Genomic DNA, 26,426 nt, shown 5'->3' with positions numbered 1-26,426 from the left:
AGTCCCCACCTAGACACTCACGTATTACCTAGGGGTTGTGGTGAGGTGGTCATGTAGTCCACCCCGAGGTAGGGGTGTTAAAAAAAATACAAAAACCGAACCGAACCGAAAAACCGGTTAATCGAAAAAACGGTTCGGTTACGGTTCGAAAAATTCAAAAAATCGAATTTTCGGTTCGGTTACCGATTCGGGAAAAATTAGAAACGGTTAACCAAAAACCGGTTTTTCAAAAAAAAAAAAAAATATATATATATATATATATATATTAAATAAATAAATAATAACTAAAATAAAATAAATCCCTAATTCACTCAATCTAAAATCCCAACCCAAATTTTTTTTTTTTAGTTCCAATGTATTGTCTATATTTACAATCAATTTAGGACAAAAAAAAAAGTTTTATTAAAAAAAAAAAAAAAAAAAGGGAAAATGGTTCAAAACGGGTTAACCTCTTTTTTTAAACTGGTTTTCCCTAAAACTGGTTCAGTTTCGGTTCGAAAATTTTCTCGAATCGAAAATGCGGTTCGGTTAGAAAAGGGTTAACCGGTTCTGTTAACGCTTTTGAACACCACTCCCAAGGACTAGATGGGTCTGCTTGTAGTGGACTTGGGAGAGCGTGGACCCAGACACGTTGGTTAGACAAAAAATTTCAAATTGTCTTTAACATAATATGGGCTGAAATTCAATATAATCGGACCCAAGTCTGAGCCCGAGCCCAAGCCGAAGCCAAGCCCAAGTACAAGATCAGGACTATGCCCAAGCCCAAGCCCGAATTAAACGAGGATCGAACCCGGTTCATTTCGTCTTCACAGTATATTCTCCCGCTAAAACCCTAGAGCTAAAACCCTTTTATACTAATAACTCTCTCTCTAGACCAGTTTAAAACTGGAATTCAAATAAATTCGATTGAACCGAAATTTGTTTTATTACGATGGGGAAGCAGTTTGGTAGAAAACAAGGTTTTTTTCGGCTTCTGTTGGGTTTGAAATATATAAAACTCGTCATTGAAATTGGATGTTACTCTTTGCTATTCTTCTCAACTTTAACGAGAAAAGAAGTTTTAGTTGATCTTTGTATTAGTTAATTGTTGTTTAGTTCATGTTTTCATCAGCTTTATGATTTTTTTTATATAAATTTTTGAAGCCGGAATGAAAAAGCGAAAGATGCCGCCAAAGTTTGATAGAAATAAGCGTCCGAAGAAAAATCAACAAAGGGAAGAAAAAGTGGCTCGCAGCGCCTCTCCAAGTTCATCAGGTATGCTAACTCTTTGCCTTATATACTGCCCATGTTCAATTTATGTTTTTAATGCCTTTATGTTTTGTTCTTTGCTTTGCCATTATGGACTGTGAAATGCATTAATCAATTTTTTTGAGTAATTACTGACTAGTATATGTCATATGTTGTGTTCTTGTTAAATTTGTGGAATTATTTATTTGGATTTTATGGTCAATGTGTTGAAACTAATGAAGTTTCAATGAATTGTTTATACAGGGGATGTTTCGGCTGAAGGATCTAGCGGTGTTGCATCTGAAGAGGAAGTAATTTACAAAGAGCCATCAGTATATGATAATTTGTTAATGAAACTTGGGTCAAGCAGTGAATCTCTTGCCAATGCATTTAAGATGAGGTAAATTGTGACGAATGGTATAGTTCGTACATTTTCTTACTTCCTTTCTAGTTGCTTTTTCCTTGAAGTTTCTACTCTTTCTTTTGCTCATCATGCATTATTAAATGAATCGAGTGTAAAGGAATTTAAGCATGTTAAGGCGGAGAAAACAAGTAGTGGGCGATCATCAAGGTGGCGTGATAAAATCACACGTGTCTCTGGACTGAAATTCATCGGCCCAAAGATGCTCAAAACCTTGTTGATGAGTTTAAATTGATTGTAATTGGTGTAAAAATTAATCATTAACTGCCTTGTGGCTGGAAACATCATCTGAATTATGTAGAAGGGCATTTGGATATACTAATTGGTGGGTTTGGAGTTTCTAAGAAACACAGAAGAATTGGAATTTGCTGTTAAACTTATTCTTTATTCTTTTCCTTTGAGTTGAAATTCAAACTCAAAATGTCATTATTTTAGTTTTTGAACATCAGTAATTTAGTTTCTTAAAGCTCCTTTCATCTTAAAAAAAAAAAAAAAATACTATTAGTAGGAATGTAGCAACCACATAGTCTTACATTGTGGAATATAATATTCTTTTGCCAATAACTGGTCAGCCTTGGAATCATTATACAGCATTTCCAAAATTCATAATTGTTAATTGTGAAGTATTTTATTTTATTTTATGGGATACTTTTTTTTTTAATTTTTTTAATTTTTTTTATTATTGAATTATGTAATTCAGCATTTCGCAAAGTAGAATTGATTTTAATAAATTTAAAAATTTAAAAATCTGTCGTTTGTCTTGTTTAGACAAAGACAGGAAGAAGGTAGAAGTGACTCAGAAGAAGATGAAGTTGATGGCTCGGACTCTGATAGTCTGTCAGAGAAAGGGGATGATGATGGTGATAAAGGTAAGGACTACCTTATATTTTCCTTATAAAAGGTGTGGATTTTAATTATTTAAGAAATCTTTTTTTTTCTTGTTTATCATTTAATTTCTTTAATCTCTGAGCTATATTTTGATTCTTTCTTTGGTGAAGAAAATAATTGGGGATATGGGAAGGTACAATAACAGAGCATGTGTCTGCCAAAGTAATTGGAAAATTTAAGGATCTCACTAATTATCATGGGTATTTTTGTTCATACAAGGTTGAGACATTTAATAGACTTTTATTTATGGATGCAAATATGTTTGATCATTATCTGCTGTAGTTTTGTTATTTCTTTAATTGGTTTACTTGAGCTATGTATATAGGTGTCTTAACTTGAGTTTTCAAATTTGCTTATATGAATTGCATAATATTTTCATTGGCATAGTGTATTTGGGTAATGTGGGTAGGTTCACTTAAGAAACCTTGCTTTGACCAAACTGTTGGGTATATTATAATTGTCACAAATCATTGGTACTGGTCTCCAGAATGAAAAGTTTCATCACTCGAGATTTTTCTGAGGTACCGATATAAATGTGTTATCGAATTGAAGTTTTTTTATATAGTTTGTATATTTAATTTAGTTGTGTTTGCATGTGTAAGCATCCTATTGGTTATATTTTTTAATTTCCTAACATTTCCTTCAAGCATAGTTTTTTGTCATGTATTTCACTGTGTTATTTATTCATATTTGTTTGTAGATTCTGATAATGGGTCTCCTACAAGTGATAGTAAACTGCAAGAGCCCAACAAAGTTGGCATCGTGGAGCAAAGTGTAGATGCTGAAATTGAAGCTGATTACGAGGCCTCTGACACAGATGAAGAACATGGCTTGGGTGTTGGTGGTCAATCTTCAGTAGAGGCATCAACATATGCAAGGTTTATTTACTTGATGTCATTTTGATTGACCTTTTTTCTACTATATCGTTACATAGTATTTCATATAAAATGAAACTAACTCATAATCCTATGAAGCTGTGACAATTCTTAATCTTTTGTGAGTTGTCATTCTAGAAGTTTAACGATAATTTTCATGATGCAGTTCTTATAATGAACACTTTGGATACAATTTAACAAAAGCAGAGGTTGACAATCTATCAGACAAGAAATTGAAATATAAATGGGAAGTACCTGCTGTTGACATGTCAAATTGCAAGTGGACAGGAACGGGAGAGTGTTTTATTAAGGTATGTGTTGCATCTTTCCTGGGTTATAGATTTTTATTTATTTTTTGATATTGTTTGTCTATACATGCAGGAAATAATTCCTTTCTTCTTCTTCTAATTTTGATGTGAAAATTATGTCCTTACCACTCCAGATCAGTGGGATGACACAATCTTTGTTATAATTCATAGCAACTGGTGTTGTTTTTTTGTGGTGAAATTTTCTAGAATTATATATAGATAGCAGCTATAAGGTAAATGATGTCCTTGGCGTGTGCTCATCGAAGTCTTTTAAATATTAGTTGTATGGCAGCGATAGACTGAGAGGTCGATTGGGAGGTCTCACAAAACTACCCTTAGATGGGAAGCTTAGCTTCTTGTCATACAAAATCAGACTCACTGTAGCTAAAATACCAGCATGGTCTGCAAACCACTTTGCATGCTTGTCATTCCTTGATTTACAATTTTAGAGTTGGGTTCTGGCTTTATTCAAATGTTTGTTCTTCACTTTTGGTAAATTTTCTGGGTAATCCCATTACTTTTTGCAGGATATTAATCCAAATTCTGATTATGGTCTCAAACCGAAGTTGTACAAGCACTGGTTAGATATTTATAAGACATCTAGAGGCAACGACTTTAATTCATCCAAACAAAGACGGTTTTTCTCTCTTTGTAAGTATGCCTCATAGAAGAATATTTGGAAGTTTACCATGTTCTTGCTTATTTTTTTATTCATGTCTAGGTGAAATTTGGCTGTGTGCCACTTGTTAATACAATGGTATAAGATTATAGTAATCAGTACTCAACTTGTTTGAGTTTGATATTTACTATATCAATTTCATGTCTATCACCTTCTCTATTATGGTATGGGGTAAATTAATATTTATGCTTTGGCATGTTGTATCCTTATACTTCAAGTTGTCGTCTTGTGATGGTAGAAAAATAATGTCTGTGCAATCAGGTTGGGATTTATTTTTGGTTGAACTTATGTGGTCATATACTTCTTTTTTTCTTTCTAGGCAACAGCTATCAGGATATACTGCACTGTAACAAGAAACCTTTTTATTATAAGGGCCAGGAAGAAGATTCAAGTATTATGGATGCGTACCTTATGCATTCTGTGCGTCCTTGCCTCTATCACTTTTCCTTTTACATTAGAAGTTTGAGTAGTCATTCTGTCGTAATAATGAAATAAAGTGTGTGTCATGCAGCTCAATCACATCTTCAGAACTAGAGATCTTGTGACAAAAAATGACGCAAAGGTGGCAAAGAATAAAGAGAGTGCCAAGGAGGAAATACTTGTTGGTGATGGTTTCCTTGATCGAGGATTTACTCGTCCTAAGGTAGCGTTCAGTGCTTTTTATGTGCTTGTTATGCTTACTGCATTATATCTAAGAAATTTGCACTTAATATAGTAATTTTTAGAGACAAGCTTCAATTTTTGCTTTGTGTTCTTTTCTTCGTCAACAATTTAACATTTCACCTGCATAATTTTTCTCTTTTTTGGGTTTAATGGTATATTCAATGTATATGTATTATATATTTCATTTAAACCACAGAAATTATAGTAACCCGTACTCTCCTATCAAAAAAAGTTTTAACTCTTATTCAGATTCATCCTATGTAAGCTGATCAACACTTATCTCTATGTTTTGGAATTTAACCATTTCATGTTGCAATTATAGAAGTGTAGAACTCTTTGAAAGTACAAATATTCCAAAAGCAAGTTTTCTCTTTTGCATCTTAATTATACGAACAATTTATTTCTAGTCATGAGCTAGTTATCTTGTGTGTTGTTCTTGAGCTTGTTTACAATTTTCAGAATGTTGTATATTGCACATATTTATGTTGATGTTTCTGCTTCCATTTCTTGTGGGACATTATAATTACATGCTGTTATGACTACATTCTGAATTAGCATGGCTATCTTTTAAAGTTTACATTCATCTTGTGCGTAATATAATTTATTTTTCCACTTCTATCTTATCTCCTTCCTCAGAATAATTTGAATAAAATCAGTAGCGGTACTTCAAATTGTTCTGCCCTCCCATTTCTTGGAAACAGCCAATTATCTCTGTACAATTGTATACAGAGTGCTTGCTCTGCTTTTAATATTAGTTTTAATAATGTGTTCTAGGTCATGATATTGCTGCCACTGAGAAGCATTGCACTTAAAGTCATTAAGAGATTAATACAACTGACCCCTAATACTTACAAGGTAATCTTAGTTCCTCTTATTTACTGTTGCTTAGTCATTTCAAAAGTTCCTTTGATAAAACCTAATATCTGCACTGGTGTAAGTAGATTTTCATCTTAAAAAAAAAAAAAAAAATACTATTAGTAGGAATGTAGCAACCACATAGTCTTACATTGTGGAATATAATATTCTTTTGCCAATAACTGGTCACCCTTGGAATCGTTATACAGCATTTCCAAAATTCATAATTGTTAATTGTGAAATATTTTATTTTATTTTATGGGATACTTTTTTTTTTAATTTTTTTAATTTTTTTTATTATTGAATTATGTAATTCAGCATTTCGCAAAGTAGAATTGATTTTAATAAATTTAAAAATTTAAAAATCTGTCGTTTGTCTTGTTTAGACAAAGACAGGAAGAAGGTAGAAGTGACTCAGAAGAAGATGAAGTTGATGGCTCGGACTCTGATAGTCTGTCAGAGAAAGGGGATGATGATGGTGATAAAGGTAAGGACTACCTTATATTTTCCTTATAAAAGGTGTGGATTTTAATTATTTAAGAAATCTTTTTTTTTCTTGTTTATCATTTAATTTCTTTAATCTCTGAGCTATATTTTGATTCTTTCTTTGGTGAAGAAAATAATTGGGGATATGGGAAGGTACAATAACAGAGCATGTGTCTGCCAAAGTAATTGGAAAATTTAAGGATCTCACTAATTATCATGGGTATTTTTGTTCATACAAGGTTGAGACATTTAATAGACTTTTATTTATGGATGCAAATATGTTTGATCATTATCTGCTGTAGTTTTGTTATTTCTTTAATTGGTTTACTTGAGCTATGTATATAGGTGTCTTAACTTGAGTTTTCAAATTTGCTTATATGAATTGCATAATATTTTCATTGGCATAGTGTATTTGGGTAATGTGGGTAGGTTCACTTAAGAAACCTTGCTTTGACCAAACTGTTGGGTATATTATAATTGTCACAAATCATTGGTACTGGTCTCCAGAATGAAAAGTTTCATCACTCGAGATTTTTCTGAGGTACCGATATAAATGTGTTATCGAATTGAAGTTTTTTTATATAGTTTGTATATTTAATTTAGTTGTGTTTGCATGTGTAAGCATCCTATTGGTTATATTTTTTAATTTCCTAACATTTCCTTCAAGCATAGTTTTTTGTCATGTATTTCACTGTGTTATTTATTCATATTTGTTTGTAGATTCTGATAATGGGTCTCCTACAAGTGATAGTAAACTGCAAGAGCCCAACAAAGTTGGCATCGTGGAGCAAAGTGTAGATGCTGAAATTGAAGCTGATTACGAGGCCTCTGACACAGATGAAGAACATGGCTTGGGTGTTGGTGGTCAATCTTCAGTAGAGGCATCAACATATGCAAGGTTTATTTACTTGATGTCATTTTGATTGACCTTTTTTCTACTATATCGTTACATAGTATTTCATATAAAATGAAACTAACTCATAATCCTATGAAGCTGTGACAATTCTTAATCTTTTGTGAGTTGTCATTCTAGAAGTTTAACGATAATTTTCATGATGCAGTTCTTATAATGAACACTTTGGATACAATTTAACAAAAGCAGAGGTTGACAATCTATCAGACAAGAAATTGAAATATAAATGGGAAGTACCTGCTGTTGACATGTCAAATTGCAAGTGGACAGGAACGGGAGAGTGTTTTATTAAGGTATGTGTTGCATCTTTCCTGGGTTATAGATTTTTATTTATTTTTTGATATTGTTTGTCTATACATGCAGGAAATAATTCCTTTCTTCTTCTTCTAATTTTGATGTGAAAATTATGTCCTTACCACTCCAGATCAGTGGGATGACACAATCTTTGTTATAATTCATAGCAACTGGTGTTGTTTTTTTGTGGTGAAATTTTCTAGAATTATATATAGATAGCAGCTATAAGGTAAATGATGTCCTTGGCGTGTGCTCATCGAAGTCTTTTAAATATTAGTTGTATGGCAGCGATAGACTGAGAGGTCGATTGGGAGGTCTCACAAAACTACCCTTAGATGGGAAGCTTAGCTTCTTGTCATACAAAATCAGACTCACTGTAGCTAAAATACCAGCATGGTCTGCAAACCACTTTGCATGCTTGTCATTCCTTGATTTACAATTTTAGAGTTGGGTTCTGGCTTTATTCAAATGTTTGTTCTTCACTTTTGGTAAATTTTCTGGGTAATCCCATTACTTTTTGCAGGATATTAATCCAAATTCTGATTATGGTCTCAAACCGAAGTTGTACAAGCACTGGTTAGATATTTATAAGACATCTAGAGGCAACGACTTTAATTCATCCAAACAAAGACGGTTTTTCTCTCTTTGTAAGTATGCCTCATAGAAGAATATTTGGAAGTTTACCATGTTCTTGCTTATTTTTTTATTCATGTCTAGGTGAAATTTGGCTGTGTGCCACTTGTTAATACAATGGTATAAGATTATAGTAATCAGTACTCAACTTGTTTGAGTTTGATATTTACTATATCAATTTCATGTCTATCACCTTCTCTATTATGGTATGGGGTAAATTAATATTTATGCTTTGGCATGTTGTATCCTTATACTTCAAGTTGTCGTCTTGTGATGGTAGAAAAATAATGTCTGTGCAATCAGGTTGGGATTTATTTTTGGTTGAACTTATGTGGTCATATACTTCTTTTTTTCTTTCTAGGCAACAGCTATCAGGATATACTGCACTGTAACAAGAAACCTTTTTATTATAAGGGCCAGGAAGAAGATTCAAGTATTATGGATGCGTACCTTATGCATTCTGTGCGTCCTTGCCTCTATCACTTTTCCTTTTACATTAGAAGTTTGAGTAGTCATTCTGTCGTAATAATGAAATAAAGTGTGTGTCATGCAGCTCAATCACATCTTCAGAACTAGAGATCTTGTGACAAAAAATGACGCAAAGGTGGCAAAGAATAAAGAGAGTGCCAAGGAGGAAATACTTGTTGGTGATGGTTTCCTTGATCGAGGATTTACTCGTCCTAAGGTAGCGTTCAGTGCTTTTTATGTGCTTGTTATGCTTACTGCATTATATCTAAGAAATTTGCACTTAATATAGTAATTTTTAGAGACAAGCTTCAATTTTTGCTTTGTGTTCTTTTCTTCGTCAACAATTTAACATTTCACCTGCATAATTTTTCTCTTTTTTGGGTTTAATGGTATATTCAATGTATATGTATTATATATTTCATTTAAACCACAGAAATTATAGTAACCCGTACTCTCCTATCAAAAAAAGTTTTAACTCTTATTCAGATTCATCCTATGTAAGCTGATCAACACTTATCTCTATGTTTTGGAATTTAACCATTTCATGTTGCAATTATAGAAGTGTAGAACTCTTTGAAAGTACAAATATTCCAAAAGCAAGTTTTCTCTTTTGCATCTTAATTATACGAACAATTTATTTCTAGTCATGAGCTAGTTATCTTGTGTGTTGTTCTTGAGCTTGTTTACAATTTTCAGAATGTTGTATATTGCACATATTTATGTTGATGTTTCTGCTTCCATTTCTTGTGGGACATTATAATTACATGCTGTTATGACTACATTCTGAATTAGCATGGCTATCTTTTAAAGTTTACATTCATCTTGTGCGTAATATAATTTATTTTTCCACTTCTATCTTATCTCCTTCCTCAGAATAATTTGTATAAAATCAGTAGCGGTACTTCAAATCGTTCTGCCCTCCCATTTCTTGGAAACAGCCAATTATCTCTGTACAATTGTATACAGAGTGCTTGCTCTGCTTTTAATATTAGTTTTAATCATGTGTTCCAGGTCTTGATATTGCTGCCACTGAGAAGCATTGCACTTAAAGTCATTAAGAGATTAATACAACTGACCCCTAATACTTACAAGGTAATCTTAGTTCCTCTTATTTACTGTTGCTTAGTCATTTCAAAAGTTCCTTTGATAAAACCTAATATCTGCACTGGTGTAAGTAGATTGATTTAAACATTTGCTGAGAGTCAGAAACCTAGTGACATTTTTGTTTAGTCAACTCATATGTATCTTATAGTTGGTGATCACCAAAATACTGGTGACTCATCTTGATATGGGCCAACTCCAATTTTATACTGGATTTGCTGGGATACGCAAATCTATCAGAGTGATGTAGCTTGAAAACTGAAAGGAAAATTTGGGAGAGAAAACTAAAGAGAAGAGAGAAAGATAATATAAACTCAAGCTAGAATTTAGAAAACAAAGAAAACGAGGAAAAGGAGATCTAATTGCTCTCAATAATTTATTTTGACCAAATTTTTGTCATTATTCTTATGGCCCTTGTTTTAAGCATGTAGATAAGCATATTTCAAAACTCAAATTACATTAAGAATCTGAAGGAAACCCAACTCTCAGACTCACTTTCAACAATTGTTTTCACACTCTAACACGTATAACATAGATATTCAACCATAGAACACTCAGAAAAAAAAAAAAGGAAACTTTTGTATCAAGGAAACTCTGGAATTTACAGAAAAGAAAAGAAAAACACTGAGCTTCAAGGGTCAGTTCCTCCTATTCATATTCCCTACTAATTTTTTCCATCCATTGATACCAATGGACGACTTCTCCCTCCATACATAGTGCTGTCGCCGACACCCTTTGTTCGTCGTTGACCTGATTAATGGCGAAATAGCGCTCCACACGAAAGATCCATCCATACGGGTCTTCACCAGAGAAGATTGGTAGCTCCAGTTTTTGGCCAACCCATTCGCGGTGGTTCCATCCTTCCCCGTTCCGGTCCCATCCTGCTCCACTGTGGTTTCCGGTATCCCTGTGAAACTCCTGCTCAGTACGGCCTCCATCGCCGGTTCCTCCCTGACCTCCAGTTTCTCCGTGAAGCTCCTGCTCAGCTTGGCTCTCCCAGCCTCGGCTTGAATTTCTTCTTCGCTCTTCTTCCTCCTCATCCTTCCTTCACATCCAATTCTGCATATCCATTAAGATTTCCCTCATCATGTTTACCGTCTCCGATACTCTGGCGACGTCCTTCTCAACGTTGTCCATCCTGCTCTCCATTGTTGTACCAACCATAACATTGTAATCGTCTGGCTCTGATACCAGTTTGATGGAAACCCAATTCTCAAACTCACTTTCAACAATGGTTTTCACACTCTAACACGTATAACATAGAAATTCAACCACAGAACACTCAGAAAATAAAAGGAAACTTTGGAATTTACAGAAAAGAAAAAGATAACACTGAGCTTCGAGGGTCAGTTCCTCCTATTCATATTCCCTACTAATTTTTCCCATGTCCAATCCTACGCTGCTGCTCCCCCTTTTAACCTTGCGCTAGATTCCCTCTCCAACAAACTCTAACAAATTCATAACTAATTCATCACAACCATCACCCTTTCATTGCGCCAGCCAATTTGCCATCCATCAATCCTTCATTGCTGCCATCTGTCAACTCTTTATTGTGCCATCTGCTTCTTTCTTTGTTACCTTTGCCACCTGTCCAGCCTTGTCATCCCTTCCTTTCCCTTTTTGCCCTTTTCTAATAAACCATTTGATTACCGCGGGTCCATCAGAATCTAATCCTAATACCAATAGCAGTGAAGTTCAAGATTACATAAATCTATCTTAAACATGATTTAAAAGTAAGCCGAGGGGTCCATTTGGCATGGGATTGGAGTGGTTAAAAGATTTTTTTTTTTTTTTTAATGCAAAGATTTTAAGTGCAATTGTAAAAATAGCTTTTCTGTGATGGATTTGGTGCTGAAGAATTATTGAATGGTTCTTGTCCTAGTTTATATTTTTGTTACTGTTTTCTCAGGTAAATATTGAGCACCTTGACCGTTTCTATGATGAATTTGGAGTTGAAGAAGAGGAAGATGAGAAAGACAATAATCAATCATCACAAGATCTCCATGGCACTGGGAAGTCAAAGTCTCAGAAGTCTTCCAAACCCAGAGACTTTCAAATACTTTTTGGTGGTAATAAAGATGATGACTTTATGATAGGCATTAAATTTACAAGGTATATTACTTTCTCATATACCAATGCTCTGTATTTTTCTTGTACACTGTCAAAAACAATTAATTTAACTTTACTAAATGGTGTTTTTATTAAGAGTACTATCTATTTCTATCCCAAAATCTGAAGAGAATTGTGAAAATATATTGCATTTAAGGAAAATATTCTGCAATTATTCCTGTGGAACCATAAATGAGTTGAACATGCTCTTGGATTCTCTTGAAAAACAATATTTAAAGAGATTAACAATATTGGGGGCACTACTGTTATGACATTTCATGTTTCTGTACTAGATCTTCACTTTGGCCATTTATTTTAATTTGACCAATTTTTAGTGGTAAATTGTTTCAAAGTTGTAATTAATTTATAGTCTTACATTGTTATCATTATTTATTGTTTGCTAAAGTGTCGGAAGAGAGATCATGAATTTGCATGTTACTCATTTTTAGTGTTGCTTTGTTCACTCTTTTTTCACCCTTTCCTGTCTAGGAAGAGCATAAAGTTGTACAATGATTTCTACTCCTCAGACATTATTTTCGCCTCTCCTATCAACTTACTTGCGGTAAGCACTTACCCTTTCCATACAATCTCAATGTTTAAATTTATTTTTTGGCCCTTTTTTCTGATTTTGACTGTGTTTTTTCCACATATGATTCTTTTCACATGGTATACCATTGTGCAATGCAATTTTTATGAGTAACTGCCTGTTCGGTTAATTGTTTGCTGTCTGTCCATAGTTATCATGTCTTGGAAGACACTTAACGTTTTGCCTATGGCTTACACTGTCTTGTGGAGTCTTCCTTTTATCATATTCTGAAAACATCAAGATTTAATAGCCTTCCTGACTCAGTTTGGATGGGGGGTCTAGGCTTCCCAGTAATTCTGATGAAAGTAGTAGTGTTTTTCATCAAAGCAGAATGTTAAAAGATATTCCTCATGTGAGTCAAGGTTGGAAAAAAGTTAAACATTTTTTTTCCCTCAGAAACTGTATTTCCATCTGGGTCCACTTCTTGATGAGCAAAATTAAATTTGAGTCCTTGAGATATGCTTAATATCTGGCTCTTCATTCATTGCCTTCAGTGACAGGCAGCTCTTGTATTTTTTTTTTTTTAATTAATTTATTTATTTTTCTATAGGAAACGTAGAAATGTGTATTAATGAAAAAACTTAGAAAGTGGATCAGGAATCTGCTCCTACAAAAGTAGCCCATCTAAAAAGGGACTAAAGCTATAGCTTTACAAGCAGTATCATGAGCCTGTGCAAAAAGAAACCCCAAAAAGGAGAGGCACTATGTCATGGACAAGTACTAAAAACCAGAATTATCTTACTACACCTAATGCAGGCAGCTCTTGTATTTGGAAATGCGCCCTGTTTAATTGGGAACAATGGTGTGAAAATATTGCACAGAATATCTGTCTATTTAGCAAGAAGTTAAATGAGTTGATTTTGTAATGCCATGTTGGTGCCCTGTTTTTTTTTGGATCAATAGGAACTTTATGGGATCTTCACATTTCATTTTTTTATTTTATTTAGCCTTAAAACTTCTTTGAAGTGTCATATGATATCTTCACTACAATATATAGAAAAAAAAAATTATAGAAATCTGCAAAATACCTTTAAGTGCAGCTTGAATTATATATATGTTGCTGATCAAATGGAGGTTCATGCTGATGCAATGTTATGTTTGGATGCTAATCCATTTGATTATTTTCAATATATTGCTCATCTTTCCCTGTTTATCGCCGAGATAAAGTTTTTTGTGTTTTGTTTANGTTGATTTTGTAATGCCATGTTGGTGCCCTGTTTTTTTTTGGATCAATAGGAACTTTATGGGATCTTCACATTTCATTTATTTATTTTATTTAGCCTTAAAACTTCTTTGAAGTGTCATATGATATCTTGACTACAATATATAGAAAAAAAAATTATAGAAATCTGCAAAATACCTTTAAGTGCAGCTTGAATTATATATATGTTGCTGATCAAATGGAGGTTCATGCTGATGCAATGTTATGTTTGGATGCTAATCCATTTGATTATTTTCAATATATTGCTCATCTTTCCCTGTTTATCGCCGAGATAAAGTTTTTTGTGTTTTGTTTAAGCATGCAATTAACTGTACTTCATTGTTGTTAGAAAATTGGAAAGACTGAAAAAAACAAAGAATTGGATGTCGATTACCTTTCTTCAATAGAGGTATAAATTTGTTTTTAATGCTTTATTCTCTCTCTTTCTCTGGTTCTTATATATATACGCACACACACACATATATATTACTCTCTTTTCGTGCTAATGGAGAATAATGTTTCTTCGGTATGACCAGGTTCTTATTATTGATCATGCAGATGTAATATCAATGCAGGTAATCTTGTGATTTATTGAATTACTTTAATTGTGGGTTTTCCAGTTTATTGCATTGAGTACAATTACCATCCTTTTTTTTATTTTTAAATTTTTTCCCTGTTTTGATGAATATCCAGAACTGGACGTTTCTAACTTCTGTCGTTGAGCAATTGAATGGCATACCATCTAAACAACATGGAACTGATGTCATGCGCATTAGACAGTGGTATGTGTAGATAATATTTTCTACTTTGAATGGTTTATACACTGGCTCTTGGAACTTCTTGTCGTGTAATGGCAAAGATTTCCAGATCTTTGCTGAAATTTTAAGAAACTTTTGCAGAATGGTAATGTTTGTTTACTTCATATCAACTGAAAAATTCAGTAGGTGAAGTTTCGTCTGATTTAGTATCATTTTATCTAATAAATTGATTCCCAAACATTATATGTCATGTCAGGTATTTGGATGGATATGCAAGGTTTTACCGGCAATCAATAATTTTAAGTTATTATTTGAACCCAGGTAAGGTATCCCATTCTTTTTCAAGTCAGGCTTTTAATAGCTTTAGCGTATTGTTTATTTATGTGTAAATGTTATGAAATCGTAATAAATAATCGTCTACAGATTAGTAGATTACCGTCTTTTATGCACATGTACATGATGAGTTATCTCGTCATTTATAATATACAAATCAAGATGTAGAATTCAAAGATTTCAAATAATGAAACTTTAATTTGGTTGTACTTCTTTTTTTTATATATATATTTTTTCGTTGGGTTCGTTTTGAATAGCTTATGTGTATCATTTCCATGCATTATTCAAATGAATGGTTTGGTGTGTTCTGATGCTTATTTATGTCTAACCTAGTACCGTATGTTCTTGTTCCAGACATCAATGCTTTCTTTAATCACCGTTGTGCTAACTATAAAGGAAAGGTGCGTTGGTATTCTTCATTTTTTTACACTTTGTGCATGCATCAGGATTCTTAGAGAGATGCAATTCAATGCCTACCCTAATTTGGTGAGGTGTTTCTACACTGTCTCAAGTCTCAAATAACTTTTGAAGAAAACATGAAATCTAGATTTTCGTCTGTTTATTTAAAATGATTGATTTTAACCTTTATTTCAATATTTTTTAATATTAAATTTTATCAACAAATTCTGTGGTGTTGCTTATGTGAGACATGGTTTGGCTTTTTTGGTTTCTTTTATCAAGTTCCACATGCTTTGATCAGTGTTGAGGACTTGATGCCAGATGTTCCGATAATGTAGACTGGAAATTTATTTTCAAGTTTTCAACAAATTTTTAATTTTACACTATCTTATTCATTTTATCCTTTTCCATAGTGCAAGTTCAAATATTGAACAACAAATAACTATGAGGTTTATGATAAAATTCCTAGTCCTTCACTTTTCACATCTAAGGACACTGATATGTTAATTTGCTAATTGAAGAGGCTATCTGCTTCTATATATTTTTATTCAGCATTTTGCAGTCTCAGTAATACCCTTTTGGTTAGTTATAATTACAGGTGAAATTGGTATGTGAATATAAAGGCGTTCTTCCCAAAGTGTTACTCAATGTGCGGCAGGTATGTCAGCTTGTTTTGGCTTGTTCATCACTAAAATTTCGCCTAATTCCATGGTCTGCCATCCTCATTGAACTGTGAATGTGTTTTTATTTTTTGATATTGTCTTCATGATATCAAGAACTTGCTTTAGCATTCATCTTTGTTTAATAAACTCTCTTTTATTTTCATGATATTAATATAAAAATAATAATAATGATATACAAATAAAAGAGAATGTAGAAGAGATAAAAATGGAAAGATCCAGTGTTGCCAAAAGGCTCAAACTTTAAATCAACTGAATCCTCTGAAAGACAATCTAGAAATATAGAAGAGGACACAGTTCTTCCTATTGTTTTTCCCTGATTTGTTTGGCCTAAAAAAGTCCTTATTTGTTGTTTGTCAACTACTTATTTAGAGGTTTACTCTGTTGGTCTTCTGATAACTTTGATTAGTGCTGCTGATATATTATCTTGATGGCTATATTATTAAGGTTTATATTATATATTTATGCGTTTTATTTCTTTTAATTTTACAGATTTATGAACGGTTTAATGCTGACTCAATAGCAGATGCCGATGATGCTCGTCTTGAGTATTTTACAAAGAAGGTACATGTTGAACAGTATTTTATTTAGTGTAAGTTTATTTGTTGGGATTTAGACATTCATTAGTCTCTCCTGTTGCAATGCATGTGTTATTGTTATATAGTTAAACTCTGGTTTCAGTCTACTAGTCTTATAATGTTTTTCAATTCCTTCTGATTTGACCTTTCAAGAACTCAACACTCCAGTTAGCTGTTTACTAGTTGTGTTGATTTTGGTGAAAATTTTAATGGTTTTTTTTCTTAATATTTCAACTGGTGTACATCAGTTGTGCACATAAGCAACGAGAAGATCTTAGCTTTAGTATAAGAAACAGATCTCAGACTCTTCTCTTGGTATTACTTACCCTTCCCTATAAAGTCATTCTGTTAACTCCTTAGAGAAGCACCTTACTGGCCTACTTGAGATGTATAGCATCCCTCTAGTCAAATATGAAGATATAATGATCGTAATGATTTTCGTGATGCAGGTGTTCCCAAAGATAAAAGATTCGATTCAGGTATTTGTTTTTTTTTTAAACCTTAAAGATGAATTGTGGTACATGAAATTATCAAGTTTAATCTGATTTTGTTGAATTCTTATGTCATTTCTTCATCTATGCAGGGTGGGATAATGCTATTTACTAGTTCTTATTTTGAATTTGTTCGTCTTCGAAATTTCTTAAAGTCACAGAATGCATCCTTCTGTCTGCTTGGGGAGTAAGAAGCTCTATTCCTACTTTGTATTCATGTATCAGATATTTTCATGTCATCTGCTGAAATTTTGGTGCTGCTGTGTAAAATTTACTCATTGCTTGCCAATTTGATTATAATAATAGCTTTTCTCTTTAGTTACACAGAAGCAAGCGACATATCTCGTGCGCGGGTTTGGTTTTTTGAAGGAAAGCGAAAGATCATGCTCTACACCGAGAGAGCACACTTTTACCATAGATACAAGGTTTTTAAAACTGCTTTTATCTCCTTTCTGTCAAAATGTTAATTATTTCTCGTAGTGGTAGTAGTTTTCAGTTGGACACTAGGCAATTACGGAGTAGAAAAATGTAATTCATAATAAAAATATTTTTGACAAATGGGAAAAATAATAGCTATGTAACTGTCATTTAGATTTTTTTAAATGTTTAAAATGTATGGGAAAATAGGGGAAAATGGAGCTGTGGGTTGCACAATGCATTTTTGTGTTTATATAAGCATATAGCACTCTCAGATCACACACCCCCAGCATGATTATTAGTGGTTAATTATGTTTTCTGAGGAACTCTTCAAACTAAAATGATGACTTGGATTGGTTTCTCACATAGAGTAATTATGAAGATTTTGGGCTGTCCTTCATTGATGTATATTGTTAATGCATTTTTTTTTTTCCATAATTGGTGGATAGATTCGTGGAATTCAAAATTTGATCATCTATTCACTCCCTGAGAGGAAGGACTTTTACCCTGAGGTGAGCAAGATATCTGTGAATCTGATTACCTTTGCCATCCCTGCTCAGCCAACTGGTTGAGCATTTCTTCTTCCATCCAGAAAGCTTATCATTTTTATTTGTTCGCATAAATAAAATTAATAATTCTCTTGCAGATTGTTAACATGCTGGATGGGTCTCATAACATGACATGCACTGTGCTCTTTTCTCGCTTTGATATGCTTCGGGTAATCTTTTGATCTTTGGTAACCCTTGTGCAGAAGTTTAAATAATGTGTTTCTGGCCAATTCATGGTGCAAAATGTGATTGCTGTTGTTGGCTGATATTGCAGTAGTACTATAAGGGAGATGATTAACAAATTTATTTTAATAGAACCTGCAACGAAAACTGGATTTAATGTGCAAACTTTATATGCCCCTCTAAGAATTAATAATTGAACTTTAAAAACTGCCAAGACATACAATATGCAAAGCGAACTATTTATATATATATATATGTATTTATATCTATGTATGTACACAAATGAATGCATGCAAGTCTTTTAATAATTTCTGGTTAGCTGCACTCCTCAAGCCTTGTTATTTTTCTTGAGATAATGTCAAATATTGACTATGTTTCTGTCTTTTTGTGTTAGCTTGAGAGAATTGTAGGATCCGCCTCAGCTAAAAAGATGGTCAAATCAGAGAAAGGAGTTTAAAATGACGATTGAAGAGGCTATCTGCTTCTATATATTTTTATTCAGTATTTTGCAGTCTCAGTAATACCCTTTTGGTTAGTTATAATTACAGGTGAAATTGGTATGTGAATATAAAGGCGTTCTTCCCAAAGTGTTACTCAATGTGCGGCAGGTATGTCAGCTTGTTTTGGCTTGTTCATCACTAAAATTTCGCCTAATTCCATGGTCTGCCATCCTCATTGAACTGTGAATGTGTTTTTCTTTTTTGATATTGTCTTCATGATATCAAGAACTTGCTTTAGCATTCATCTTTGTTTAATAAACTCACTTTTATTTTCATGATATTAATATAAAAATAATAATAGTGATATACAAATAAAAGAGAATGTAGAAGAGATAAAAATGGAAAGATTGTACCACTGTTGCCAAAAGGCTCAAACTTTAAATCAACTGAATCCTCTGAAAGACAATCTAGAAATATAGAAGAGGACACAGTTCTTCCTATTGTTTTTCCCTGATTTGTTTGGCCTAAAAAAGTCCTTATTTGTTGTTTGTCAACTACTTATTTAGAGGTTTACTCTGTTGGTCTTCTGATAACTTTGATTAGTGCTGCTGATATATTATCTTGATGGCTATATTATTAAGGTTTATATTATATATTTATGCGTTTTATTTCTTTTAATTTTACAGATTTATGAACGGTTTAATGCTGACTCAATAGCAGATGCCGATGATGCTCGTCTTGAGTATTTTACAAAGAAGGTACATGTTGAACAGTATTTTATTTAGTGTAAGTTTATTTGTTGGGATTTAGACATTCATTAGTCTCTCCTGTTGCAATGCATGTGTTATTGTTATATAGTTAAACTCTGGTTTCAGTCTACTAGTCTTATAATGTTTTTCAATTCCTTCTGATTTGACCTTCCAAGAACTCAACACTCCAGTTAGCTGTTTACTAGTTGTGTTGATTTTGGTGAAAATTTTAATGGTTTTTTTTCTAAATATTTCAACTGGTGTACATCAGTTGTGCACATAAGCAACGAGAAGATCTTAGCTTTAGTATAAGAAACAGATCTCAGACTCTTCTCTTGGTATTACTTACCCTTCCCTATAAAGTCATTCTGTTAACTCCTTAGAGAAGCACCTTACTGGCCTACTTGAGATGTATAGCATCCCTCTAGTTAAATATGAAGATATAATGATCGTAATGATTTTCGTGATGCAGGTGTTCCCAAAGATAAAAGATTCGATTCAGGTATTTGTTTTTTTTTTAAACCTTAAAGATGAATTGTGGTACATGAAATTATCAAGTTTAATCTGATTTTGTTGAATTCTTATGTCATTTCTTCATCTATGCAGGGTGGGATAATGCTATTTACTAGTTCTTATTTTGAATTTGTTCGTCTTCGAAATTTCTTTAAGTCACAGAATGCATCCTTCTGTCTGCTGGGGAGTAAGAAGCTCTATCCTACTTTGTATTCATGTATAGATATTTTCATGTCATCTGCTGAAATTTTGGTGCTGCTGTGTAAAATTTACTCATTGCTTGCCAATGATTATAATAATAGCTTTTCTCTTTAGTTACACAGAAGCAAGCGACATATCTCGTGCGCGGGTTTGGTTTTTTGAAGGAAAGCGAAAGATCATGCTCTACACCGAGAGAGCACACTTTTACCATAGATACAAGGTTTTTAAAACTGCTTTTATCTCCTTTCTGTCAAAATGTTAATTATTTCTCTAGTGGTAGTAGTTTTCAGTTGGACACTAGGCAATTACGGAGTAGAAAAATGTAATTCATAATAAAATATTTTTGACAATGGGAAAAATAATAGCTATGTAACTGTCATTTAGATTTTTTTAAATGTTTAAATGTATGGGAAAATAGGGGAAAATGGAGCTGTGGGTTGCACAATGCATTTTTGGTTTATATAAGCATTTAGCACTCTCAGAACACACCCCAGCATGATTATTAGTGGTTAATTATGTTTTCTGAGGAAATCTTAAATTAAAATGATGACTTGGATTGGTTTCTCACATAGAGTAATTATGAAGATTTTGGGTGTCCTTCATTGTGTATATTGTTAATGCATTTTTTTCCATAATTGGTGGATAGATTCGGGAATTCAAAATTTGATCATCTATTCACTCCTGAGAGGAAGGACTTTTACCCTGAGGTGAGCAAGATATCTGTGAATCTGATTACCTTGCCATCCCTGCTCAGCAGGTTGAGCATTTTTCTTCCATCCAGAAAGCTTATCTTTTATTTGTTCGCAAAATAAAATAATATTCTCTTGCAGATTGTTAACATGCTGATGGGTCTCATAACATGACATGCACTGTGCTCTTTTCTCGCTTTGATATGCTGGGGTAATCTTTGATCTTTGGTAACCCTTGTGCCGAAGTTAAATAATGTGTGTTCTGGCCAATTCATGGTGCAAAATGTGATTGCTGTTGTTGGCTGATATTGCAGTAGTACTATAAGGAGATGATTAACAAATTTATTTAATAGAACTGCAACGAAAACTGGATTTATGTGCAAACTTTATATGCCCCTCTAAGAATTAATAATTGAACTTAAAACTGCCAAGACATACATATGCAAAGCGAACTATTTATATCTATGTATGTACACAAAGAATGCATGCAAGTCTTTTAATTATTTCGGTTAGCTGCACTCCTCAAGCCTGTTATTTTTCTTGAGATAATGCAAATATTGACTAGTTTCTGTCTTTTTGTGTTAGCTTGAGAGAATTGTAGGATCCGCCTCAGCTAAAAAGATGGTCAAATCAGAGAAAGGAATTTTTCTTCTGTTATAGTTTTCCCAAGTGCAATTCAACATTTCTGATCATTACTCATCCTTCTTTTGTTATTTACTAACACATCAAGAATTGCTTAGTCTGTAATTGTACAAGTTGATTTTACAAGTCTGCTAAACGTATCTTTCATTGAATATTGGACTTGATGTTTCTTTGGGCAGTCTGATCATAATATATTCTTATAAATGTTCTCCACAATCTCTGCAATTGTCGTTATTAGGAACCAACCATTGAATTGGCTTTTGTTATAGTAATTCAAACGGGTACTAAAAAGTAAGAACTATTAACCTTGATGCAATTTGAGGAAGGTCAAAATATGATTGCAAGTATTAATAAATTATGTATTAATTTCAATAAAACAAAATGCAGATCAGTGGCGATTACTACTAGTATTCATAATTTAGGAACCAACTATTGATAGTGACTTACAAAGCAATTTCGCAAAGAGGGTTTTTTCCCGAAAAAGTGGTAAGTAGTAGTAAGGTGGAGTCAAGTATCCACAAAGTATTTTAGATACTTTTTTTTCTCCATTGTTGATGACAAAACTCTTCTGTAACCTTCTACAGTTGTTTGTAAAAGAGGACATATGCTTGGTCATGCAATACCTTGCTTGTCCCAATGGCAGTCACGGAGGCATCATCAAAACGTAGCCATTGGCCATTAGAATAACGAGCATCTGCAGTGTAATGCCCTTTTGAAGGCTCTCTTCCATGGTGGGTAATTGTGGCAACAAGTTCGTATTTTCGGCCCTGTAAATGGAATGCAGAAGGGAACTCAGCTGATAGTTACTAAACCTGAATCGGTATTCTAAACACTGAAAATTTGTTTCATGGAATATTAAGAAGTCTGCTCAGAAACTAGATCGCTATGGATGAAAGGACTTCAATTCTCATTGTTCTGAAATAGCATTAAATATGAGTTCCTTTACAAGTACAGTTAAGGGAATTGGGGTCAAAGGCCTTTGATGACCATGAGCAATAACCAGAAATAGCAAAGGTCAATATTGAATTACTGCATTACCTCAGCAGATGGAGTAACAAGCAGTTCTCGACCCAGGACCAATTCAAGAGGAAAATGCACAGGTTTAAGCAACTTGGTGCTCCCTTGGCTTCCATAACTAAATCGCATCAGGTGCAATATCATTATCTTTGAGAGGGTCTGTATTTTAACAGATTTTCTGGCAGTCACAACTCCAGCCTGAAAGTTGGGATTAACAATCGTCAATATCATGCATGTATAGCAAGATCTATCAATAGCCAGCAAACAAAGATATGCAACACTTTAAGAAAAACTCAGGGCTTTATGTAGCAATTGGATCCAAAAAACATATTAAGAGACCAAATCTAAATAAATGTAATCAACATTTAATTGAGCTACTTGTATGGAAGTGAACCACACATCATGCACATGATAAGAGGTCCTTACGCATACAAAAAAGGAACGCAAACATACCATACAGTATCATAAAAACAATTTTATAGACTAAACTACCTTCCCAGTTACTGAAGTTCGATATCCCTCAAGATTTTCTGGCGCAGAAAATAAATGAAGTGCATCCTCAATTGTGCAAACAGCTTCAGGATGAATATCGAGGTGGAGCAAGAGAAATGGTTGAACAGTAGCAGAGGCTTTATTTCCTGATAAGACACAAAAATTAAATAAAAAGGAAGGAACTACAGGATATATGCTGCAGAGGGGAAATTTTTTGCAAGAACATAAATATGAAAGAGTTCACTTTTGCTAGCAAAGGTAATCAATTTATCACTATTTAAGTCCTTGTAAACAGGAAAAAAAAATTTGCTAAAAGTGGGAAAACCATTTGAGGAAAATTTCTATTTCTTAAGCCCATAGAAATTAACGAACCTTTTGCCTTCACTACACTTTTCAATTGTCCTCCAAAAATATCACTAAGCTCTGAAGGAACGAAGCTTTGTGTTCTTGTAACAGCAGATGAGTTCTTTGGGCCAACTGTCTCCCATTCATCATCTTCAGCAGAAGAGACAAGAGATGACTTGGCTCCATTGGTGTTAGCAAACTGTCCTTGAAGCTTAAGTAATTCATCATGCATTTGATCCATTATAAAACTTAGAAACTCCTGAGCGTCTTCCTGCCTGAAAAGAATAATCATGTCAGAAACCAACTTCCAGATCACCCACATGATCATAATACAGTTCATAGGTAATAGCAAGGAATGTCTAGATGCAACAGATGCCAAGTAATTAGCCAGTAAAAACCCATTTTCAAGTTCCACCTCACCATATCTTCAAGATTTTAGTCAACTCAACCGACATGTAACATTATACAGTTTACCAACCACAGTAATTGCATTCTGAGGATAGAATAGAAGGAATATGATTACAGTGAAGAACACAGAAAGCAGCACAGCAGAAGATCAAGGAATGGAAATACAAAAGGAGAAAAAAAGAATCATCCTAATTGAAAAGGAAGATATAAATAAGTTTTAGATCCACACAGCATAGCAAGCAATACTTTATAGTTCAAGCCTAAACTGTTACCAAGTAAAAGAAATATCTAATGATAAATGGAAGAGAAGATCAACTAGATCCCAAGAACACAAACCTTGGTCTGCCGGATATGCTGCTTGGCACATCTGGAGTAAAATTTTTAAGAACAGCTTCAAACATGGCAGGACTAAAAGGCCTCCCAGTTTCAACGTAAGCCACATCTTTCTTCGTAATCCTTGGACTAGAAGACTTGTCGAATTCAGAGATGAACTCAAAAAATGCAGTTAAAGTGGGATATCCAACCTAACAAATTACAATCCAACAAAACTAAAGCTTTAGCTTCAAGCTATATCAAATTTTAGTAACAAAATTAACAATGTAATAAATTTTATTATCAGCTGATTTGCTTATGATTTGTGCACAAAATCATAAGATCCACTAAACATATAACAAAACAACACAAAAAAAAAATACATAACCTTAAAGTATACAGAAGGTATAAAATAGATGAGTAGACCAAAAGAAAATTAAGGACAGACATGTTCAACACATACAGCCATGAACAAAGCATCTCCATCTTCAGCATCAGATAAATAAAATTTAGAACATGAAAAGGAATTAACCTTCAGTATGTCACGAGTTCTAAGTTCATGCAAGAGCTGAACAAAAGGGGAACAGGACAACAGAGCCTGTAGAGTTGCGTTAAGAAAGCATAGATTTCCTAAGTTGATTAAACCTCTGGGCAGTAAGTCTCTAGCACTTTTAACAGGCTCACTAGTTGTCTTCCAGACCTCCTGTTTTGACACGGATATTGATGAACCATATGCAGTCCCATTCTGATACCCATCCTTTACACTTACACCATCAAGGACACAAAATTTTGAACTTGGGTGTGAATATGAATGACCGCCTTCATTCTGAGATAAGCTTAACGAGGTTAAATCAATACCGTCTGTTTTCAATTCTTTAACACCATTACTGAGGGCAGTGCCATTAGTAGAATTCTTAATGTTTCCATTTTCTATAGTTCCTTCCAAGGCTCCTGGAAACTGATTATTTGGTGCGGTTACAATCTTTATTTTATCATCCTTCCTAACAGGAGTTGAGGGCTGAAGAACAACTGGCCCATCTGCAGTACCTAACTGTCCACTTGGTTCACCTTTCAAACCACCTGAAGAACTTCCAGTCAAATCGAAAGAACCAAAGAGCAAATCTTTCTCTTCCACGGGATTTTCAGCTCTCCCTGACGAAACAGGTTTTTTAGCACTTTCAGATGATCGTTTTACCTGCCATGACCTTGTCTCTTCCTCAGTGAATGACCCAAACAGTAGTACCTGCCATCACACAAAAAACACCCGGTGAACTGCCAGAACTTAGAAGAACAACACACACAACAACAACCAGATCATTCAACAACAGCATTCTTCACATTACCCTAGTAAAGCTAGATTAATCACAAGGAGTACAACATTCTATAAACTAATTCTATGTAAACAGAGATAACATCCAAATCAAATAAACCCTTAAACAAGATAGTTAGAATACACTAGAGCTTCATAAATCCAGGCATCCTTCACCATTAACAAAAAGAAATTGTTTACCTAACACCAGCCAATACTCTTACTACCACTTCGTTCACAATTCAAGAATGTTCAGCCCATTCTACAACTTCTCCTGTTTCTTCCTTTAGCTTTAGAAAAGCTGGTTAATTTCTTATTCTTAATACATCTCAGAGCTTTCATTCATAAATAAACTAGTTTGCAATAAATCCAAGCATATAAGATTCAATAAATTACATAAATCCAATATTTTTTTTCCAATTTAATGATTAAAAAATCAAAAAAACAAAAAAAAAACTGACCTTAGAATCAGTCATGTTTTAAATGCGACGTAAACCCTAGAAACCGGAGACCTAAAACGACAAGGATTAAAGAGAGAAAACGCGAGAGGTATAGAAAAGAGATGAGAAACGAATCGAGCTAGGGTTTGAGAGCACACTGGTGCAGCACACAAAGAAGAAGAGAGAGAAAGAGTGTTGATTGAAGACATGAAAAAAAGAAGAAAGAGTGTTTTATATTTGAAGAAGAGAGAGAGCATTTAACAAACAGACCCTCTCCTCTTCCTCTTTCGATTAGCTCTCTAATTCCAAGCATCGACTGTATTTCAAACCCTTATACGGGAAGATGACAAACTCCCGAAATTCAGTTTGTCTGTGACCCTCTAGGGTTTGGATTTTGATTTGTTTAATGTTTAGCCCTATCAAAGAAGGAGAATGGCTTAGGGTGTTGTTTGGCTGCTGTCTTATTAAATAAACGCTTTTTATATATTTTGTTTAAATTAATAGAAACTTGTCCGATAAGGAAGTCAGTTTCTTTTTTTTTTTTTTTTTCCCCAAAAGAAAATAGTGTTTAAATAGAATTAATAAGTTTACAGGACGCATTTTGGGGTTACGGACATCGGAACTCTTCACCGAATTCTTACACCGAATTACATATCTCATGACTCATATCAACTACATTTCATGTTTACAAATATTTTGTTAGTGAACAGTCATTCATCACGATAGACTCATATTCATATTATATAAATGAAAGTCTATTTATTATAGGTGAGAG

The 26,426-nt window shown here is 33.6% G+C and overlaps 2 protein-coding genes and 1 long non-coding RNA gene across 4 annotated transcripts; 2 read left to right on the top strand and 1 right to left on the bottom strand.

Annotated features, from left to right (window-relative positions):
* The first annotated feature begins 877 nt into the window (after positions 1 to 877).
* LOC116143589 (U3 small nucleolar RNA-associated protein 25) lies at positions 878 to 21,360 on the top strand. 2 transcript variants are annotated; one of them, XM_031429046.1, is made up of 26 exons: positions 878 to 959; positions 1,144 to 1,254; positions 1,492 to 1,627; positions 2,417 to 2,508; positions 6,341 to 6,394; positions 7,201 to 7,300; positions 7,464 to 7,608; positions 8,133 to 8,256; positions 8,604 to 8,704; positions 8,796 to 8,927; positions 9,722 to 9,802; positions 11,721 to 11,923; positions 12,410 to 12,482; positions 14,057 to 14,116; positions 14,244 to 14,282; positions 14,401 to 14,489; positions 14,722 to 14,786; positions 15,153 to 15,199; positions 15,796 to 15,855; positions 16,370 to 16,441; positions 16,905 to 16,934; positions 17,039 to 17,133; positions 17,266 to 17,371; positions 17,813 to 17,875; positions 18,010 to 18,081; positions 21,272 to 21,360. In XM_031429046.1, the coding sequence occupies exons 1-26, from the start codon at positions 932 to 934 to the stop codon at positions 21,344 to 21,346; spliced, it is 2,253 nt and encodes a 750-aa protein (XP_031284906.1). In that variant the 5' UTR covers positions 878 to 931; the 3' UTR covers positions 21,347 to 21,360. The 2 variants fall into 2 exon arrangements, with proteins under 2 accessions (XP_031284906.1, XP_031284905.1); XM_031429045.1 differs by lacking the exons at positions 6,341 to 6,394; positions 7,201 to 7,300; positions 7,464 to 7,608; ... (4 more) ...; positions 18,010 to 18,081; positions 21,272 to 21,360 and adding exons at positions 3,237 to 3,414; positions 3,578 to 3,722; positions 4,247 to 4,370; ... (1 more) ...; positions 4,910 to 5,041; positions 5,836 to 5,916 and having other exon boundaries at positions 2,417 to 2,517; positions 17,733 to 17,873.
* Positions 18,597 to 19,978, top strand: LOC116143590. Its single transcript, XR_004130142.1, has 4 exons — positions 18,597 to 18,702; positions 19,221 to 19,292; positions 19,756 to 19,785; positions 19,890 to 19,978. It is a non-coding gene; the product is annotated as an uncharacterized LOC116143590 (long non-coding RNA).
* Positions 21,361 to 21,826: 466 nt separating the features above from the next.
* LOC116143567 (ubiquitin carboxyl-terminal hydrolase 24-like) lies at positions 21,827 to 26,101 on the bottom strand. The gene is made up of 7 exons (XM_031429023.1): positions 25,673 to 26,101; positions 24,435 to 25,145; positions 23,927 to 24,114; positions 23,210 to 23,457; positions 22,838 to 22,983; positions 22,367 to 22,543; positions 21,827 to 22,095 (listed from the first exon to the last, which is right to left on the bottom strand). Exons 1-7 carry the CDS (start codon positions 25,685 to 25,687, stop codon positions 21,907 to 21,909), a joined length of 1,674 nt encoding a protein of 557 aa, XP_031284883.1. The 5' UTR covers positions 25,688 to 26,101; the 3' UTR covers positions 21,827 to 21,906.
* Positions 26,102 to 26,426: the final 325 nt, after the last annotated feature.

Source organism: Pistacia vera, unplaced genomic scaffold, assembly GCF_008641045.1.
Source record: "Pistacia vera cultivar Batoury unplaced genomic scaffold, PisVer_v2 Contig430, whole genome shotgun sequence".
Classification (NCBI taxonomy): domain Eukaryota; kingdom Viridiplantae; phylum Streptophyta; class Magnoliopsida; order Sapindales; family Anacardiaceae; genus Pistacia; species Pistacia vera.
This window is presented reverse-complemented; position numbering and strand designations above follow the sequence as displayed.